The sequence below is a fragment of the Dasypus novemcinctus genome, chromosome 20 (genome assembly GCF_030445035.2).
Source record: "Dasypus novemcinctus isolate mDasNov1 chromosome 20, mDasNov1.1.hap2, whole genome shotgun sequence".
Classification (NCBI taxonomy): domain Eukaryota; kingdom Metazoa; phylum Chordata; class Mammalia; order Cingulata; family Dasypodidae; genus Dasypus; species Dasypus novemcinctus.
In genome coordinates, this window is record NC_080692.1 from 44,006,650 (window position 1) to 44,028,649 (window position 22,000).

Here is a 22,000-nt window from a genome sequence, read left to right on the forward strand (position 1 = left end):
AGCGCACACACTTTTTCCTGTACCACAATACACCACTGTGAATAATAACGAAAATATCCCCTGGACGTAGACTGGCATTCATCTGAGCATCTGGTGTGCGAGCCCCGACCCACAGACCCTCTCACTTGGTCCTCACATCACCCTTGGGACTTCACACGTCACTTTCACTCCCAGTCTCAAGCATCCCCTACCCACATCCTATCACTTCACCTGGTCTCTTACCCAGTTTGCCCCTTGCCATCAGCCCCCAGCCCCTTCCGCTGGCCTCTTTTGTTCTCGTGTGCCTCCCTGCTCGGCTGGATCTCGGGGTCAGATGTATGAATAATACGCTAGATCAGTGTTTTGGAAGCTTTGGGTAATGCTTAAAATCACCTCAGAGTGTGTTAAGCCTTCCAAGGACCACCTGAAAATGTCATTTACTGGGTCTGAAGCTGCTATGGGTTGGTTATTGACTACACTCCAATACACCCTGGGACCCTGTACCCCTTGACCTGATAGATTCTTTTACCACGCCTCATTTTTTCTATTCTCAGACTATAGAGAAATGTAGGTGGAAAGGCAAGAAACTATACAGTTTGGGTTTTATGCAGAATGACACTCTCCCTCAGCAAAGGCCTTGCCTCTCACCCATCCCATGCCTGCCGCACGATCTCCTTCACTCGCCCTGCTCCCACTCAAGCCTCCAGCCTTAGCCCAGCTCTGTTCCACCTCCACCTTCCTGCTTTACTGCCATTCCAGCATCGGATGTTTTTTCTGTCAACTGACATCCTACCACAGGCTTTTCAAGCATCATCGTTTATGTTCCATTTCTTCAGTGTCAAAGAAAGATCTCCTATCTCTTCATGGTTAATCATTTTACTGGGGGCAAGAGGCAGATTTGTGAGGAAGGGGGCTCATAAACACATTACATGTACCTCCTTTATCTCTAGCACAGTTACTAAAATGTTCTGAGTGCACATTTATCATGATAGTTCAACCACACCTTCTGAGAGTAGTAAGACACCACCACTCAGAATTCACAGCCCTTGGTTTTTGTTTTTTTTTCACATATTACATGTAAATGCTGTAAGCATAGCAACATGCTGTAACATATAAAGCAGGTAACAATTACAGCACTTAAATTTCTTAATTAAATTTACTCAAGTTTATAAAAATAGCTACAAGGATTTTCTATTTTTAAATTTTATTTCAACTCACATATTATCTGGAATAATTTTCCTGAACTAACTACATTATATCAGTCATCTGTTGTTGCACAAAAAGTATAACACATTCTGATATTTTCAAGCATATTGTGATTTCCTAATAAAACTATATCTTTTATATTTATAAGTTACAGTGATGTAAAATGATCACATGCAATTCAGGATCTGATTGCAAAAATGCATTATCTTCCAGTACAATATTACCTCCAAAACAAAAGCATCCTTTTTCCCATGTGAAAGGTCCAATTCTGTCACTTCATCGGAGCTTTCTGACTGAGATCTGAAGAGTCTTGAGCGTTGCCTAGGCTCTGGTATGGGTGATCCTAGAACCTCTTCAGATATCTCCTAAAAGAAATGTAATTCTTTCAGATCTTAAATTATTATAAAAGATTATCTTTTTCAACTTGGTTTTAAATTTTTCTATTAATGGACAGCACCGTGCAAGAGAAAAAACATGTCTGTAAAATATATTCAGAAGTCTATCTTTAAGTAGCTTTTTACAGAGGGTATTTCCTCTTACCTGTAATAGCACCATGAATACCCTAATCCAGGAACTGATGCAGCGTTACAGACATTCCCCTGACATCTTGTACAGAGAGCGCACACTACAGTGAGCAGGGAATCAGCCGTCCTTCCAGGCCAGAAGCCAGCACTCTGTGCTATGTACTTTTCACCAGGAATTTAGAAGTCCTAATACACTATAAAGATTTAAAAATGTATGTCCCCAAATAGGATTCTGATCTCTTCTATCTTATTATTCACTGGTAATTTTTTCCAAGCTCCACAGAGTTAAATGTGGCATATGAAATACGTATGTGTGTGCACGTGTTTGTACACATATAAATGTTTATATTTGCTATGGGACTTGTTAAGCTAAATAAACTTAGGTCGCTGCAGTCATGATCTTTTTAAGGTCAATCCCATGAGGGTTAGCTCTTCACTATCATACAACTAAAGATCAGAGTTGCCCAGAAGTTCTAAGTCTCTGTTGGCCAAAGGAGTACTGGGAGAGCACCAATGCCAGGCAGAGGCTATACTGGTGTAGTAACAATAAACAAAACAAAGAAGTTACATGTGAAAGGTTTTCAAACAGAAAGCTTTAAATGTTCCTTCTTAGTGTATACCTTACATAAAAGAGTACCACCACACAGTTGTATAACAGAATGATCTAGAGTACTTTCATATCCATCTAGTTCATTTGCACTCCAAACTAACGGCTCCAAATAAATTTTGCAGGGTGGATATTATACTGACTACAAATGAGAAAGAGCTACCATTCAGAAGTAAAGTAGTTTTTCCTGGGTTTGAAAATTAGTGAGGAAACATGTAGGCCAGCTCTTTTGCCTCTTCATGCAATTTTCTTCCCACTGGAAATCACACTTCTTTTAATAATTTCAGAGAAGTTTAAAATGCTGTTAGGCCTCTATTCACTACACCATGGATTAATAAACCTAACTTTGGTATTTGATGTCTCTGATTCATAAGGAAGTCTCATCATGGATACGCTTACTCTGAAGTTTTGTACCATAGTCTGACATCTTTGGTTGAATGAAGTATCTCCATAAAATTTAAATGAGTTGTATTACACCTCTGCATTAAGAAATATTTTTAAGCGTGTTGAGGCAAACGATCAAACAATAGTGTGACTTCACCTGGGGTTATTTTCCTAAAAGAAGAGACATTCTGATCCACATTTTCAGGGTGGGCATACAATGCTTTACAAAGTTGAAAGGACAAAACTGTAATGCATGTAGTGGTCTGGAAGTTAATCTTGTACACCAACTTTCCCAAGCAAAATCTGCTAAATTTATGCCAAAACACTGTAATGGAATCAGTATCTGAAATAGGGAAAGACGTATTAAAAGATCCATAAATTGCTATGTTCATTTGTGGAAATACCCAATCATCTTAACACAGGAAATCCATATATGCTGACATTTTAAAATCTTAACAGATTTACTCCCTCCTCTGAAATGTACACTGTGACACACAGTAAAAGCACAGCAATAAATATAAATATTTATTGAATGATAAAGGAACCTGCTTAATTTATATTCTTAAATATGTCTTCAAGTGGCCAATGTTGTAAAGAAAGAGGAAAAAAAAAGAAAAAGAAAACTAAGTGTAATAAAAACAAAAAACTAAGTGTAGAAGGACATACAGGCACAAAAGGACCACCCTGCAAGAGGGACAGTTGTCCCAGTGGGAGGTCAGGATGGATTTACAGAGGTAGTAAACACAATTAAGTAAAAAAGAATTCAGCTCATTTAAGTAAAATTGATAAATGAAGATAAATGGAGTCCTAACACAGACTTTTACAAATCATTCTCCTCAAAGGGCATACAAGGTATTAGTAGGTGTTCAAATATCAAAGTATAATTATAGAAGAAATATAAAGTACCATAAACAACAAATAGGAAAGTGTACTGAAGGATTTTACAGAGGCTATTTTTCAAGTATTAAGAATTGACACACTGGGAAGCAGCCTTGGCCCAGTGGTTAGGGCATCCGCATACCACATGGGAGGTCCGCGGTTCAAACCCCGGGCCTCCTTGACCCGTGTGGAGCTGGCCCATGCGCAGTGCTGATGCACACAAGGAGTGCCGTGCCACGCAGGGGTGTCCCCAGTGTAGGAGAGCAACACACAAGGAGTGCGTCCTGTAAGGAGAGCCGCCCAGGGCAACAGAAAGTACAGCCTGCCCAATAATGGCACTGCACACACGGAGAGTTGACACAACAAGATGACGCAACAAAAAGAAACACAGATTCCCGGTGCCACTGATAAGGACAGAAGTGGTCACAGAAGAACACAGTGAATGGACACAGAGAGCAGACAACGGGGGGAGAGGGGGGAGAGGGAAACAAATCTTTGAAAAAAAAAAGAATTGACACATCAATATCTTCATTAAATTTAACAAAGCCTAGATCAGCACTGTTCAACAGAAATAAAATATAACCACATACATAATTTTAAATTTTCTAGTAGCCACATTTAATAAAGCAAAAAGAAACAGATGAAATAAATTTTCATAAAATATTTTATTTAACTCAATATATCAAAAATATTAAATTTCAAATGTATAAGCAATATAAAACCTTATTTAGGAGATATCCTTTTTTATACTGTTTTCAAAATCCAGTGTGTATTTATATTTACAGCACATCTCAATTCAGACAAAAATGCCACATGTGGCCAGTGGCTACCACACTGAAAAGGGCACCTCTAGGTTATGTCCTTAAAACTTGCCCCAGTTTAACAACTTTTTGCTCAAATAATATGATGAAAGCTATAAGTCTGTGACTAAAAATCAGATGCACTTTTCCAGAAGACCAGACAAATTAAATGATATATATATACACACACACATACACACAATAAAATAAAAGCAATAATGTTATCTAAAACACTTTGCTGTTGGGAAAGTATGTCATTAAAGACAAATAGCTTCATTCTAACTCCAAAACATCTTTCCTTTGATTCAGGCTAAGGTTCTACAGCTTCTGCAAGGGAGGCATTATGATATCTATCGCAAACTTGGTGAGATGAGTGACTACAGAAATGACTGGTGTTGAAACTGAAAAACTGTATTCCTTCACATTTTTATCATAGATAAGCAATCTTTTTTTACACTGAAAATGAGTATTTCAAACTCCTCATGTAATCATTCAAGTATGTACTGAAAGGATACTAAGGTATTAAAAATACAGCCCTGATGGAACTTACATTCTTTTCAGAGAAACAGGAAACAGACAAAAAACAAAAATGTGTTTGTGTGAGAGAGTTTGTGTATACATACACATACACACACATGCTGTGATAAGAGTCACTAAGAATAAAACAGGCTGATGAGAGAATGAGTCTTTAACCTAATCTAGATAGTGAAAAAGCACCTTTTATGTCCAAAATAAGATAACCTAAAAAAAATATATATATCCAAACGACTGATGTATACACATTAGAGATTTATTTTACTTACTGGAGGATTGATTTCGTATAACTCCTTGTTCTTAGCAATTGTGTCATTTATCTTCTTTTGCATATGAGATATATGCTGCTCATATGAGCCATCGTTAGGAGTCTTTCCAGCAATCTGAATACCCCCAGGCATTGGCAAAGCTGCTAAATACACACCCGTGGCCGACTTGTAAAATAAAAGGGAAAAAATACAGGGGAAATAATCAGAAAAAAACAAAACCAAAAACCAAACTAAAGAATAGCAGTCCTTATTTAGGAACGTCGCCTTTGTACAGCCAGAAGAGGATGCTGAGCACTGGCGGGCACATGCACAGGACATCTCTGGAAGGGCTCACAAAACATCGCTGCAAACAGTATCTGCTTGCCTCTGGGAAGGATCCTGTGGAGGTGAGGGGCAGGGATGACAGGGGGCCTTATTTTATTACACTCCTTACCTGAGACTACTTGCAAAATTTTTATCTTATGAAGGCAAAAATAAAGTAAATTACATTTTTTAAAAAGCTTACCAAAAGAAGAAAAAAGTTTAAAAAAAATTTTCATGAATGAGAAGGTAATTTGCTTTTAATTTAACAGTGGCAGTCTCACATGCTTTAATTTATTTTCTTCATTAAAACAAAAGATTATTTGAGCACAGTGGTTCTCATCCAGGGCTGATTTTTCCCTCCAAGGGACACTAGACAAAATCTGGAGACACTGTGGTTGTCACAACTGGGTGAGTACTACCAGCATCTAGGAGGTAGAGGCCAGAGATTCTGCAAAACATGCTATGATAAAATGCCAGTGCCCCATGACAGTCACTTAGCCCAAAACGTCAACAGTGCTGAGATGGAGAATGCCTGTTGTAGCAATATATATAAACAATAAGAGAAGCTGACTTGGCCTAACAGATAGGGCATCCGCCTACCACATGGGAGGTCCACGGTTCAAACCCCGGGCCTCCTTGACCCACGTGGAGCTGGCCCATGCTCAGTGCTGATGCGCACAAGAAGTGCCCAGCCACGCAGGGGTGTCCCCCACATAGGGGAGCCCCACGTGCAAGGAGCGTGCCCGTAAGGAGAGCCGCCCAGCACAAAAGAAAGTACAGCCTGCCCAGGAATGGCGCAGCACACATGGAGAGCTGACGCAACAAGATGACTCAACAAGAAGAAACACAGATTCCTGGTGCTGCTGATAAGGATAGAAGCAGTCACAGAAGAACACACAGTGAATGGACACAGAGAGCAGACAACTGGGGGGGGGAAGGGGAGGAATAAATAAAAAATAAAACTTTAAAAAAAAAAAAAAAGGTAAACTCTAGAATAATGGTGGCCAACTTACTACACAAGCTACACATGTTCATTCTTGGAAATCTGACTACTGAGGGAATGGTCAGAGCCCTTAAAATACTTGAAAGCCCATGACCAGAATTCTTGCTTTTGAAAATGTCCCCAACCCTTAAAGGTCCTGATGCCAATTTCTCTAGATAAGTCTTTTTAAAAGATACTTTGAACCACATAAACCAAAACCTACACCACAGAAATCACAAAGCAAAACAAAACTTACTGCTAAGCCCATCAACATGTTTTCACCCACTGTGATCTGAATTCTCAGGCCAAACAAAGCATTCATTCCCTTGAGTTTGAGTTTATTCATTAGTTGAGTATGAACTTCATATTCCATAAATGGCAACAGATTACTGATAGCTGTAGCATTTGCTTCGGCCTGTGCTTTCTTTTTTAAGCGACATAACCTGTTAAGGAAAAGAATGTAGTCAATGGACAGTATTCTTGGTAGTATCTTAACAAAATGTCCAATATTTAAAACTTTCTAAAGGTGTTAACATATTAAAACATGTACTTGTTTCAAATGGTCTTATTAAGTTATACCAATAATCTTTTCTAATATTTTTGGTCATTGTATAACCTTTTGCTAAAAGTCATATTTAAATAAACAAAATTGAAAAATGTAAAAATCTCTAGAAGTGAAATGGATACTAGAAAATGCACTTTAAAATCCTAAGTTCCATAACTGCATGTGAACATACAATGGAAGGATAACAGAAAAAAAATGTTAAGCTGCTTTTTTAATTCAGCCAGTACGGGGAGTGGGACTAACTAGAGAAGGTCTTGCAGAGGTGCTGATGATACCTGAGCTGAGAGCTAAAGGATGTGACGGAGTTGGAGAGTTGGAAAATGAGCATTTAAGGAACAGAGCTGGAATATTAGAAGAACCAAAAGGAGACTACTATAGCTAACGTGGGTAAGCCAGGTGAGAGTCATGCAAGTGAGGGTACAGAGTTAAGCAAAGGCATGAGCATGTCAGGAAGGCCTGACAGGTCACGGCAAGAGTTTTGATTTTATTCTACCCCCACTGGGAATCCCAGGAGGCTTTAAGGAGTAATGTGCTCCAATTTATATTTTAGGACACTTTGACACCAGAGAAGGGAGTGAAGATGGCAGAGTTCATGTAGGGACGACAACAGGAGGTGGGTGCAAGCATTTAGGTGAGAGACAAAGAGAGCCTGGACTGAAGAGGAAGTGGTGAAGATGAAGAACAGAACATGGGATTTCCAGTTTCTAGACCTGGAAAGCTAGGCTATTTAGGCTAGTGATTCTCAAACTTTAGCATGCATCAGAATCACCTGGAGAGCTTGTTAAAAAGCAGATTACTAGGCCCCACGGTGGGGCCTGAGAATATGCATTTCTACAAGTTCCCAGAGGATGTTGATACTGCTGGTCCAGGAACCACAAGCTGAGAACAGCTGAAGGAGACTAATCCCCTCCTATCTAAAACAAAAAAACAAAACAAAACAAATCAGATATGTTACTCATTTTTAAAATCTAAGAGCATTACAGGACTGAGCGGTGGGGAATGGGGGCTATAATATAAGAAAGGAAGCTCAAGGCAGCTCGTCTGTGCGGTGGAGCAGTTGTGGGTCTTGATGGTGGTGGTGGTTATCAGAATCTAGACCTGAGATCAAACTGCCCGGAACTGTACACACATACACACACGCACAGAAAAAGAACGAAAATTTTAAAGATTGTGAAAATTGACTAAGATCTGGATGAAAGGTATTTTTGCAACTTCCTGTGGACCTATAGTTAATTCAAACTAAAAAGTTTAAAAGGCAGAAAAAAACATCACAAAGCCGACACAACAGTAAATAACTGGCCAGAATTGAAAACTGAAACTTAAACATAAAAACTATTTTGCCCCGAAGTCATTCAAATGTCTAATAAATATGAATGTCTGCTTTAAAACTTCACAGGAATGAGTGAGGAAAACACCAAGGCCCAAGGACTGCACAAAATGTCCCTACGAGAAGTCGAGGCTCCAAAAGCCTATACCCTAAAGATGAGGATGCAGCAGAAGCAGACCAGCCCTTCCAAATAACTGCAGCCTGGGTTCAAACCACCTGTTATTTTAAGGAATCTCATGCCTTAACCTTGGCTCTATGTGATCATGCACTGGCAATGTTCAGGAACCTGGCAAAAGCAAGTGCAAGTCTTCCTGGAAGATACTGTCATTTTGTGCTTCAAATTGTTCCTATAAATAATTTCCAAGTACCCTGACCAGCACAAAGGAAACAAGACAGCATGAACAATAACCAGCAGAAACAACAGACATCAAAGAGATTTCAGACATTAAAATGATCAATTACAGAAATAGTCAAATTTTAGAAACAGTCAAGGACTGTAAGAAGTGATACTGGATTTAACAAAGAACAAAAGAAAACTTCCAGAAGTTAACAACAGGTTAACAATAATTAAAAACACCAATGATGAGACTCAATAACTATATTAGAGACATCTAAAGAGAGAATTAAAAAATTAGAAAATAGATAAGAAATTATCCAACATATAGCAAAAAGAGACAAAAAAGAAAATATAAATAAGGGAGTAACAGTCACAGAGGAGACAATAAGTATAACATATTTCTAATTGGAGTCCCAAGGTCAAAGAACAGAGAAATTACAGAATAGTTTCTATCTATCTATGAGTTTTCCAAAACAGATGGAAGATTCAAGAAGCCCAATGTATACCAATTAGAATAAAGAGAAATCTGTAATTACGCACTCATAGTGCAGAAAATTAGAGACAAACAGAAGAGCTCTCACACAGACTGAGAAAACAAAAGACAGGTCATCCTCAAAGGAACAAGAGTAAGATTAGTAGATTACTTCTCAACAGTAGCGATTAAAGTCAGAAGGCAGTGGAATGTTATCTTCAATGTGTCATAACCTTTACAAGATAAAAATAAACACAATTTTCAGAAAAACGAAACAGTTCACTACCAGCACACCCACTAAAAGAAATAGTAGGGAAGTGGCTGTGATTCAACCAATTGAGCTCCCGTTTACCATATGGAAGACCCAGGTTCAATTCCTGGGACCTCCTGGTATTTCAAAAAAAAGAAAAATGGCATCCTAGATCTGCACGGTGAGGCTCAGGCCCCTGCACAGCAACGCAATGCACTGTAAAGATGACATTGCAGCCAGATGAGGAAAAGAAAAGAAATAGTAAAGGATATACCTCAGGCTGAAGGAAAATAATCCAAGATGGAAGGTCTAAGATGAAAGAGGAATAAGATGGGAAATTCAGGAAATGTAATTAAAAGAAAACTATGGGAAATGTATTTTGAAGAAAACTCAACAGAACTTTGTTAATGAATCTGAGTTGGGGAGGTTGGGAAAGAAGAGAACATCAAAGAATACAAGATTCAGCATGACAAAATGGATAGAAAAAGTTTATTAAAATATTTAAATAGAGAAGAAGTGGATAAAACCAGAAGTTAAATTTGGGACAAGTATAGCACATTAATATGTGCATGTGAGGTAAACAGGTAGATGGGTCTGGTTCCCAGAAGAAAGTTCTGGACAGGCATTATAAAATTGGGAGTCACAGACATATAGGTAGTGTATTGAACTATGGGGTTGATGATTCAGCTAGGAAGAGAGCTTCGAGAAGGGGTCCAGATAGAAGGCTTTCAAGGATCAAGAATGAGGAGTCAACAAGGAGGCTGAAGACTATACACAAAGGTAGGAAAAGCAAAAGATGTGACCTTGTGAAGTCAAAGGAGCTTCAAGAAGAAAATGATCAACTGTATTGACTACTGCTGAGATGTCAAAAAAGATGAGGGCAGAAGTGCCCAAAGGATTTGGTAACCTGGCAGTTGTTGCCGATCTAGACAGGTTCAGCATATCCCGTATGCCTGCCACAACTTCACATTTCTTACTCCCGTGCACTTTAAAAGGAACTCCATGTGGAGTGCACTTTAAAAGGAACTCAAACCCCGGGCCTTCCTGACTCATGCGCAGAGCTGATGCGCGCAAGGAGTGCCCTGTCACACAGCGGTGTCCCCCGCGTAGGGGAGCCCCACACGCAAGGAGTGCCTCCAGTAAGGAGAGCCGCCCAGGGCAAAAGAAAGTGCAGCCTGCCCAGGAATGGCACCACACACACACAGAGCTGACACAAGATGACACAACAAAAAGAAGCACAGATTCGCGTGCCACTGACAACAACAAAAGCGGACAAAGACGACGCAGCAAACAGACACAGAGAACAGACAACCGAGGTGGGGGGGGCGGTGAGGAGGGAGAAATAAATAAATTAATTTTTAAAAAAAAGAAATTTGTAAAAAAAAAAAAAAGGAACTCAACTAAAAGATGCAGTAAAAGAAAAATCATATGGCACTGTTCTTTTAAAGGAAATGGTCAGTTTTCAAATTCTGAAACATAATTAATGTCATTAACATAGTCACATCCCTAGCCTGCAGCAGGTTAATTCACAATCCCTATAACAACATCTGTTCAGAATTTAAAACTTTTAAAAATACTTTTGCACATAAACCTATGAGAATTTTATAAAGAAGGTATATTTCCTCTCAATTTTATTTAGGATAAAATACAAAGTTCAGCTAGGATGGCTTGCCCAGGATTACACAGGCAGGCAACAGCAGAGCAGGTATTTGAATTTAAGTCTATTTGACTCTATACCCCATACTTTCTCTGAGAAACCAAATCCTATTTACACAAACATACCTTGCTTGAATAAGACAACCTTTTCCAATAACTGTTGCATCTGTTGGGAGGTCTATAGTTGTAAAAAGAACATCAGGAACTTTTTGCTTCCTGCAGTTATAGCAATATGTGAGATGAGCCGGAAATGGCATATTCAGTTCATCATATGGTATATGGCAAAACCCACAGCCTGCAGGCAAGTTTTCTTCTAACCTATAAACACATTAAGAAAAAATATAAGGCATTCTGGAAACTCTACGCATTTTTTTTCCCAAAGACATATCACATCTATAGCACTTGGTATATAAGCTATTTCAAAAGTCCTACCACAGTAAGCTATAAGAATACCACTGTGACTAAAAAGAATTTCAAATGACTATGAAATTAGAACCAGACGCTTTCCTACAAGAGTAAAGGATTATACATGAATTTTGCACCAATTCACGTTTCATTACTTACTGTCTGAGAAAAACCACTATTATCCCAGTATCTGTTCTACATGAAAGTTCCAAACATTTGCATAAACACTAGTAAAAGGATACAGCATAGAAACAAATAGTTGAATAAAAAAGGTGACATTTTCCTACTGGTTGACAAATTCAAAACATATTTAATCACATAAAAACTTCCTAAGAAAATATTTTTAAAAACAAGACAGCCTAATAACTGGAGGGAAAAAAACTTTAATATAAAAAAAAAACTACTTAAAAAGAAAAACAAGTCAAAAATAAGTATACTCTAAGATCTCTAATTTCCAGTCACTGTTTTAACAGTTCTGGAAAACCAAAAAACTTGTATGCTTCATAAACAACATACAGATCCTACATAAGCCACAAGCGAACCACCCATAAGCACCTATTCATTATAAACTTTGTGTTATAATATACTGTTTATGGATTTATTTTGACTGAATAAAGGGTTTTACTAGCTTTTTAAAATTCTTATTCACTAAATTTGAGGAAATTGGGATAATAAGAATAAAGACAGAGGCTACAGAGAAAACTCCAGACTTTCACCCAGCCACATATTCGAGGGAAGGCTCTGGAAAGACAGGGGTTCTCGATTCTCCCTAAATCTAAAGCAATGCTTTAAGTTGAATCCTGGCAAGCTGACAAAAAAAAGTAGAATGGAAACTCATACTGCACCATCTACGAGACAGGCTTTCTGTAGATTCTTTGTATCTCTCTATAATTTCACTGAATTTTCATACTAACTCTGTAAATCACATTAAATTACTCCCAGATATTCTTATTTTAGGTTGAGATGTTATTCTGGTATATCAGAAATGACAGGGAAGTCAGGCACATCTGAGTTCAGTTGTGTGACCCTGAGCAAGTTATTTAACCTCTTAAAGCCTCCTCCATAAAATTAGAAAAATAAAATTGGCCTAGAAAGGTTCTTGTTGTTGTTGTTGTTGTCGTAAAGACTAAAAAATGATAGCTAAATGATAGCCATCCCCAGATTTGAAGTCCATTTTGTTTCCAAAGCCCATGTGTTGCTAGGGGACACAAAAGGATGAAAACTGGAGCAAATTTAACTAATCACCTCAAAGTAGAGGAAAAAAAAGGAAGTTTTTCTCTTTACAACTAAATATAGCATCTGTTTTAACTGACTGCCATATAAAAGAATTCACCGTATATATTCAAGCCACAAAACAGAAACAACCACACTGAGTAGAAAAGATTAATTTGTTAAAATTAGGCTTTTCTATCTCCTTAAGAATTAAATCCACTGATATGTGTGAGAATTATATTGCAGCACTGGGAGAGAGAATTCAGTGGCAAAGCGGGTTTCTTAATACAACATTCCAACCATTTAGTATACTTCAAATTTTCCTAACTTTCCTTTCCTATTTACGATATATTCAAGGCTCTAGAATATATAATGGTCAAAATCCATATTAACACTGACAAAAGAAGAAAATGACCAAGGTATTTGGTGTGACTATCAGAGCTATCTTTCTTTGTTATATAGAGACTTATGAATTTATACTAAATTTGACGAGATACAGAATATTGTATTCAGTTTTTCATAATAATACACTTAATATAGCAACACAGAAAAAAAAGGCAAATGAGAACACTGTTAAATAAGGGATAATTAAGATTTATATTGTCCAGGTAGACTATGGTAACAAACTAATAGTTTTCTCTATATATATTTGATAATTTTCATCTGTTCATGAAAAACATTTTTTGACATTTATGGAAGCTAAAAGTTTAAAGGGACCAATATTTAAATAAACCAAATAGTAAGCTCATATTACCTAATACTTTTATTTTCACATATATTAAATTTATACTTCAATTTCCATGAAGATTTTATATACAACCTAGGTACAGAACAGCTTTTGCTGTTTTGCAAATTAAGAATTTTCTTTTTAAAAGCTGTCTCATGACCTTTTCCTGTTGAGGGGGGTTCAGAGACAAAGGGAAAGGAGAGGAAGAGAAAAATCTAATAAAGAAATTATTTCTCAATTGTGACAAAACCAAAAACATATGCTTTATAAATTCCCCAATTGGTAGCCTACATGTCACCTCATTCAAGCTACTAGAAACAATGACGTAAGAAAGTGCAGAATGCAACACGTCTTTGTTCTCTGGTTCCTTAAAACCGGGTGAAGTGCTCAGTCCTGATTACCCGCTGGACCGCTGTAACCCACCCTTCCCTTCCACGGGGAAGATCCATCCTGGCACTGAGGGGGAAAAGCCAGCCTCTCCCTTCCCCACCCCTATGGAAAAGCAGCCAGGCTGCAGGACAACCTCTGTTCCAAACAGCCCTCCACGGCGCCATCCTGTAGAAACCTAGGGTTCAGAACTGCTGCCGTGCCGGATGCCGATAAAATACAGACCTCTTCACTACAACAGAAACAAAAACACCAAACAAGTTAACGTTTTCAGGCAGTTTAACTTTGGAAAAAGTTAAATGTCAGAGGTGACAGTTTAAACTCAAGTTAGACTCTATCAAATACCAAATAATAATATAAGATGACTTCCTAAACCTCGGATAGAAAATTTAAGTAGTGTAACTTTCTTTAAATGGAGAGGACAAGAATTCTTTATTACTTAAAATTATCAAGAACTAAAAAGTGTAATATAATGACAACAGCTCTCTTTAAAATATGGCAAGGCTAAGAAACCGGAATGTTTCAGAATATAAGCAGTAACAAATAACACAGTTAAATCCAAGAATAATCCATTCAATTTTATTAAAGTACTTTTAAAAGAATATGAAACTTTATTAAAAGCATTCTAAAAGTGCAACTAAGTAAATTTCTATATTACTATAGCTTAATTTAAACTTAATTATATAAAGGCATCAAAAACAATATAATATTCAAAATGTACTAAAAGGAGCTTAAACTACATCATTATACATATGGGAGAAAACTGACTTCCAAAATAATTCTTTAAAACAGAACTCTTTATTACGTATCACTCAATTTGAAAACTAAAAACTTAAACAATCAACAAAACAATTGAATGAGAACACCCCAAAAAATTGAAAAAAGTAACAGCCTGGGGAGTAAATGCTAGAAAGAGGGGTAATTGGAAGAGAAGCCTAAGAAAAAGACAGGAAAAAATGGTCATTGAACTATGCGTGGAGAACGCCCAGATACCAGTGGGCACTGAGGATGTCAAAAGGAATCAACACTTATTTCGCCGAGTAACATGGAGCATCAAAGGCATCTGAAGGAAGGAGTTACAAGAGTAGAGATGCATTTCACGTTTCATCTGATAATGGTAGGTAAGGTGAGTCAGAACAGGTAAAAGAGATAGGATTTAAAAACAAAGCTTTTATGGGGGGTCTAGAAAAAGAAATTAAGGTGCTTGCATGAGATCAATTCAAACATCTACATAAACTAAATGGACTCATTACTGTGTACTCATCTACAGCCATGCTAATTGGACAGCTCTGGCCTTCTTCACACATGCTACTCCTTCATCCTGTAATGTGCTCTCTTTTCTTCATTTATACAATCCCTACACATCCTCCAAGACTCTGTTCAAGGATCACTTATTTCAATGACACTTCATTCCAATGCTCCTGCTGACCTCCAACCCTCTGGAATTCAGAGTATCTTGGGATACCTCAATCATAAAATTCATTAAATTTTTCATAATTCTCCAGAAGAATGTGAATCTGATGGTAAGAACTATGTCTTTTAAAACAATATCCCTAGGACCTGAAAGTACATGACACTGAATCAATGAATGAGGCAAAGGCCATCTACTAGGGTTAAAAAAAAAAAAGGCAGTAAAAGTATAATTAAGTTAGTAACAAAAGCGGAGCAGCTCCTATGGGACCAGAACATTTTGAGAGTATAATAAATGGTCTGCAAAGGAAAACAAAGGGCCCACAGATGATTATTATTAGATAGGATGGCACTATAATGCCCACGTTTAGGACAGTTAAATGATTTTCCCTAACAATAATGATCATCATAAGAGCAGAGAAACTGGGTAATAAGAATTACCTAATAATAGAAGATGGAAAAATAAGACAGCAGAAGGCCGAAGGGTTTCCAAAGTGGTATCAATTAAATTTCTGAAGGGGCTGAAAGTAGGGCTCAAAGATGGCAGAACAGCAAGTGAATACTGAACCTGATGATAAACTGGAAAATCTCTTAGTTAGGATAAGCATAAGGACAATCTAAGTGTGAATGAGTAAATGGAATGCATGGAAACATACTAAGTTGTGAGGTGAGAGTGAAATTTCATAGTTTCGTATTTTTTAAAATGGAAGCATTTTGAGCAGTGATGACATCCAAAATAAAACTCAAAGTCAAGTGAACTTGAGAGTGAAAACTATAATGCCAGACTCTTAGAAAGGGGAAAGTCATGCATTACTGGAGGAGATGGCCGAGAAGTACTAAAGAAACAAATAATAGGTTGGAAGTGGGTAACTCTCAACCATGGAATGACAAGGGCTTTAGACGAGAGGTTGTTCAAATGAAGAAGGAGAAAGAGATTGAGAACCAGGAATATGGCAGCTCCTTCCTAAGTTGGCAGGCTTAAGAGGGATGGTTTACTAGCAGGAGAGAATTACATTATAGTTAGTGAGAGGAGGCACAATGCGCTTACAGACCAACTTTAAAAACACACAGCAGTTCATTCACAACAGACCAGGGATTCCAAGGGTCCCAGTGGGAAGAGCTAGCAGAAGCATAAAATGGAGTAAAGTAGGCCTAGAGTTAACACTTGCTGTGTGCCAGTATTACATTCCCATTTAAATCCCTCAATGATCATATTTGATATGTGGTATAAGCTCCATTATAACGTATAAATTGAGGCTCAGGAGCTGAATCACTTTTTCAAGGTTTCAGTGATTAAATGGCAAGATAGCAGTTGAACCTTGATACGATAGACTCCAAAGCCTATGCCTGTAACCACTTTATTATCCTTCTTTTCTCTGTACTTGCACAAAGCTTTTCGCCTATCCAATGACAATCTGCAAAGTGGGTATAAGTTTAAATCCAGGTGTAAACCTAGAAAATCAAGTTGTTATCATTTACCAGATGCTAGTAGATTCACTGTAGCCCACTACAGCATGACAGCCTAACGCTTTTGCATGTGATTTTATTTCTTGTCTGATTTCTGCCCACCATGCATCTCGAGTTTCTGGTTCATCTGAAAAATAAATTTTGAATCAGTTCACTACTCAATAGCACATTGTCTAACTGAACAAGAAATATTTAAAATAAACATATTCTGGGGGGGGTAAAGAAGTATTGTTCTATAACAGATTTTAAAACTTCACATCTTATAATGCTACTTCTTAAAAAGCATAATATTTAACATTTTAAACTTGACTGCTGGAAAACAAACCACCCAGTTCTATTTGCTTTATTACTGTAAGGGACACCTGTAGGAATGTATCTTATTAGATACAACTTAAAATACAGACCTAGATTTTCCAGTTTCTAATCTTAAACTAAGAGGTTATCCTATGTCTCATCTCACTGAGGGAATACCTTATGTGTTCTACTGACAAATTTAATTTTACTCTGAAATTTCCTGAGACCTATTTTTTTTTATAATCCAGTATATTCTGGCTTCTTTCAAAAGCAAAGATTTGTCACTGTTAAAAGAGGGAAAGCCATCTGTAGACATCCTTCTAAAAGAAGGGCTAGCCAATCAAAAACAAAGAACGAACAAACAAACAAACAAACAAAAAAGGAAACACATTTAAAAGAGTAATACGAATAATTTGGTTAATGTATATAAGAACAAATTTCAGGACACTATAAACTCCCTTTATCACTGTGTAATTAAGAAAATTGATTTTAATCACTGAATTGTATTTTATTACCATAGTGGGGAGTCCAATATTGTTTGCAATGGAGCATGATAAATGGAAAATCTGCTACACATAGTTTCTAATCACTTCCATTTAGCTGCAAATTATTGGTGAACAGCAGCTGCAGACTACAGTAACTTTTTATGTGCAAAGATGTTAAAATCGGAAAGAGTCTATAGTAAGTGTATTGTGATTTGTTTCTTTTTGTGGCAACTCCCATTAGGGATCAATATGAGACAGGAAAAAATGCAACTGACTCTAAACAGATGGCTATGCTCTTACTGCAAATTTTCTACATAAAAGGCACTATTAAAACTGAAAATGAAATAATCCACCTTCTATTTTTGAATTGCTGTATATATCCAATATTCAAAATGTTTTTCCAAATAAGTAGAATCATATTCACTATTAAAATACTGACAACAGCAAAGTAAGGAACGGTTAAGAGGCTTGTAATGGCTCATAGTAATATGATGTGACTCTGTTTTCTCCCAGGAGGAGATTTGCAAAAGGGAGAAATGAGGATAGGAGAGCCAGAACTACAAATGATGACGGGCAGTTCTTGATTTAAAGTTTTGGATGTAAGACAGCGCTTCTCTAAACCTTTCTTTCAGAAGGTAAGAAAGATATGTAGATTCCAGAAAACTGGGGGAAAGGTCAGCGTATGAGATGAAATAAAGAAAGAAGGAAGAGAAATAGAAAAGACTACACTATGGTGGTACCAATCACTATTTTGAATTTTTAAAATGTGTGAGACAATGAGGTGGTCATATTCTGCTCATATACTCCTGTGTTAAGATTTCATCATATTCCAAAAGGAAATACATACATAACAGCACAGATACATGCTAAAATGCATGCTTTTTTTTCTTCTGAGACATGTTTGTGGGCTAATTTTTGAATATCCATCATCTTTTCTTAAAAGGGAATTTTTATATCATAAGACAAACCATTATTCAAGAAGCTGTCTAATCTAGCAAATTAATTATGATTCTATGAAGAGATACAAAGAAATTGGAAATACATCTCAGTTTAGAAAATAATTATTTTCTTGAAGCACTGTGTGAAATAAAAACCTAAGTTTTCTTAAACACACTAGCAGAACCTGCTATTTACTTTTTAAACCATTCTGGAAGTTTAAAATATTAGCTACGGAAAATAATTGTATACAAGTTTTAATGGGAATGGATTTCTTATATTAGGTTTGCCTGTATACCACATATAATATATGGTAGCTTAAATTTTCTATTTTTAAAATGAAATTTACAGGAAGTAATGTACAGCATTATTTTTAAAATAATGAAAAATGGAGGAAGCTCCTTATTTGAAGTTAAATTTTTATTTACTGAGAAATAGCCAGCACGTCCAAACAGAAAAGTACGTAATAATAATTACTGATACATGTGCAACCACATAGATACAAAGTTTATTTATATCAAACTTACCTTGGGATAACATATAAAATAATCAGATAATTACACCATACACTATGAAATAAGTGGCTGATTTCAAAAAACAAAAAACCGAATGCAGCCAAGTGTAGCATTCATAATCTTCTGCAAACTCACAAGCAGCCTTTATTTTAACACATGAGCCACACAGTTGCACATGGGATGCCACTGTTGTTTCCAACAAGGTATTAATAAGTTTAATAAAAGCTGAAGAGCTACATAACATGGGAGCCAAGGAAGCAAATGGTATATGTCCACACTTCAAAGAATCCCTTAAATTTGGTTTGTGGCTAAAGCAAAAGCTCAAAGAACAAAGGGTATGCAAAGCAGATTCAGCAGACAAGAGCCGGAAACAGTGGATACTTTGGCGCATGCTCGGACCAGGTGGCAGTACAGACTGAAAACTATGGCAGCTCACTGAAATGGTTACAGAAAGGAATGGCCCTAGCCTCCAGGTGAAGCAAGGCAAGCATACAATAGGGAGCACTTACGAGCTAGTGATCGTATTAACAATAATTATCTAAAACTGTAAGCGGGAAGCCAAAGGGTGAATTCTTTAGCGATTAAATTTAGGAGTTGCCTAATTAAAGTTAAGATAAATCAATTTATTTAATATTATAGAAAAGTTAAAGTCCTCAAAGACTATATTAAACTCATGGCAGAGGATAAGCCAGGGAATATTAAAGTAGTAATTATGATTCAGCCTAACATTACAAATAAAATCCTTACGATGGAAATTTTTAATGCTTAAGAACTGCTGGCTAAATTTTTATAAAGAAATAAACTAATGAATTTGAATTGTTTTATTTACCCTACCAAAGTACAAAATCAAGGATCTATCACACTTACAAAAAAGGCTTAAAAAATTACGGCAACTATATATGGTATACATGAAACTGGATACAATTCAGTCATTTGAAAAGTAATACAGCTGAGATGTGAGATTATGTTTAATAAACATTTCAGAGATGTTAAGAAAAACAACCCCTTTATTTTTAAATATCATGCTTCTCCCAAACATCTAGTTATTTATAATTATAAAAAGGTGTTTTAAGATAAATTAAAATTTAATTATTTTTCAGGTTATACTTCATCCTACTTTATGCCTCTTTCTTCAATGGGTCAAAACTCTTCATAGATAATATCGCAAATCTTTTAATACAATCGTCTAATTGTAGGGGTGAACTGAGCTCTAGATCACACCTTTCTGGTGCCTCTTCCAGGACCCAAATCTAAACACTCTGTTGACATCACAGTTAATTGATTTTTACTGCTGTTACTTTCCAGAGCATGGCCATAGCTTGATATCTTGCCATCTTTTTAACATTTTACCTTGTTTCCACAGGAGAAACTGATAAAGAACCCTAAAATGACAGTAATAGTTTACATCTCAGAAAGCAAATAAGTGAACTCCTCAATATAATACACCTTTACTAAACTTTACCCCTTTGAAATCTTAGGTAATCACACATTTGTAAATACCTCAGCTGTTAAAATTAGTTCTATTTTCCATAGCTCTGGGAGAGAATAACTCTACCCTTGAGAATAATCTTTTAATCTGGTTGAAAGAAAGAAGGAAATGGATAGCTATTAAACCTAATTTTTAAATGAACAAGAGATAAAGTATAAGGTTGGAGCAAATAAAATTTGTAAAACAGGGATAATCTATCATGTTAATGGACAGCATGAAAAGCTACATTCTCAAATAGCTGAAAGAACAATTCCAACCCAGAACAACCTTTTGCAGGAGATAAATGTCCCCTAATGAAACAGAAATTAGAGAATTCAGGAACCAAGGGCATACACAACCTCACGCTGGGTGTGGATTCAGTACCAGACCACAGAAGAAGAGTCCTACCAGCAGGAGTGACACAGCTGATATAGAGCAAACATCGGGACGCAGTGATCGCGGATGTTAGGATGGCAGCGCTGGGACACAACCCATGTTGGACCAAACTAGAATATCTTTACTATCAGTAAAAAAAGTCAGATAAGTACCCTACTCCCTAATTAAGGAATTTCATTGCTCTAATATTAATGGTAATAAAGAAAAGCTCACATATGGTGCTATATTTATACTTTCTTGAACTCCATAGATCTACTTCCTGAAAAACTTATTTAATATACTAAAAATCAAAACTTGCTTAGTTTGCACATCTGTTCAAAGGCTTAGTTTACACATCTGTTCATGAGTATCTCTCAGATATAGTGAAAAGAATAACTGCTGAGATCAGCAGTGGAATTCAAGTTCCAAGAGAGCTTAACTCCACTTAATGAATGCACACAAGCATGCACACACAGAGCAGAGCCGTGGAGGAAACAGCCCAACTGAGTATGTGAACAGGATGGCACCCATCACCAATGTCTCCAGTCCCCAACACAGTGCCCCAGGGTAGGCACTCCACAAAATCCATCAAACAAAAGTAAAAAAAAAAAAAAAATTGATTTGGTTGAACAGACTGACATGTACATTCTAAAAATATTTTCTTATACTCAACTTACTCACATTTTGTTAAAATTATTTTTCAAGGTAATGGCACTTTTTCCCTAGATCTTTACTATAATTTTTGCTCAAAAATAAGACCAATTTTCTTGTTAAGGTTTCTCAAAAACAAAAGATAACTTATACAGTTTTAAATAATTCATTTTACTAATTTATGACTTAAGACACTCTTAAAAATACTGAGTTTTTGTACTAGTACTTTTTGCACTAGTATTTTTGTGTGTGTGTTTTAACAATTTTAATATATTCAAGAGTACCAGTACTTTCCAAACCATATTATACAACCACCTTGTATATCTCTTGCCACTTGCTGAAACCATGCATCCCATATAGAGAGAAAGAATAACAAACTTTCCTCAACCACCCTAAGTAAATAAGTGAATAAAAAATTTTGTGTGAGCTTTTCAGAAATACCTTCAGTGGTAAAGTCAGGGGAGAAAAAAAAAAGATAATAGCCATTTGAGAAATAATGAGCCACAAGTATTAAAACTTACTCTTAAAATATTTTTTACAGTTCAACTTTCAAATAAACTTGAGTATCCAAAGACTAGGAGTCCAGCACACACT

General features: G+C 36.6%; 1 protein-coding gene across 31 annotated transcripts in view; it reads right to left on the reverse strand.

Moving 5' to 3' along the window:
• The window catches only part of C2CD5 (C2 calcium dependent domain containing 5), a 92,618-nt gene that overhangs the window by 25,620 nt on the left and 44,998 nt on the right, over positions 1-22,000 (reverse strand). For all 31 annotated transcript variants that reach the window (XM_004448651.5, XM_004448652.5, XM_058282899.2 and 28 more), the window contains 6 exons: positions 16,695-16,809; positions 13,942-14,037; positions 11,201-11,392; positions 6,724-6,910; positions 5,183-5,347; positions 1,410-1,550 (listed from right to left, as the gene is read on the reverse strand). In XM_004448651.5, coding sequence (XP_004448708.1) covers positions 1,410-1,550; positions 5,183-5,347; positions 6,724-6,910; positions 11,201-11,392; positions 13,942-14,037; positions 16,695-16,809 — 896 coding nt within the window. The remainder of the gene's footprint in view (positions 1-1,409; positions 1,551-5,182; positions 5,348-6,723; positions 6,911-11,200; positions 11,393-13,941; positions 14,038-16,694; positions 16,810-22,000) is intronic.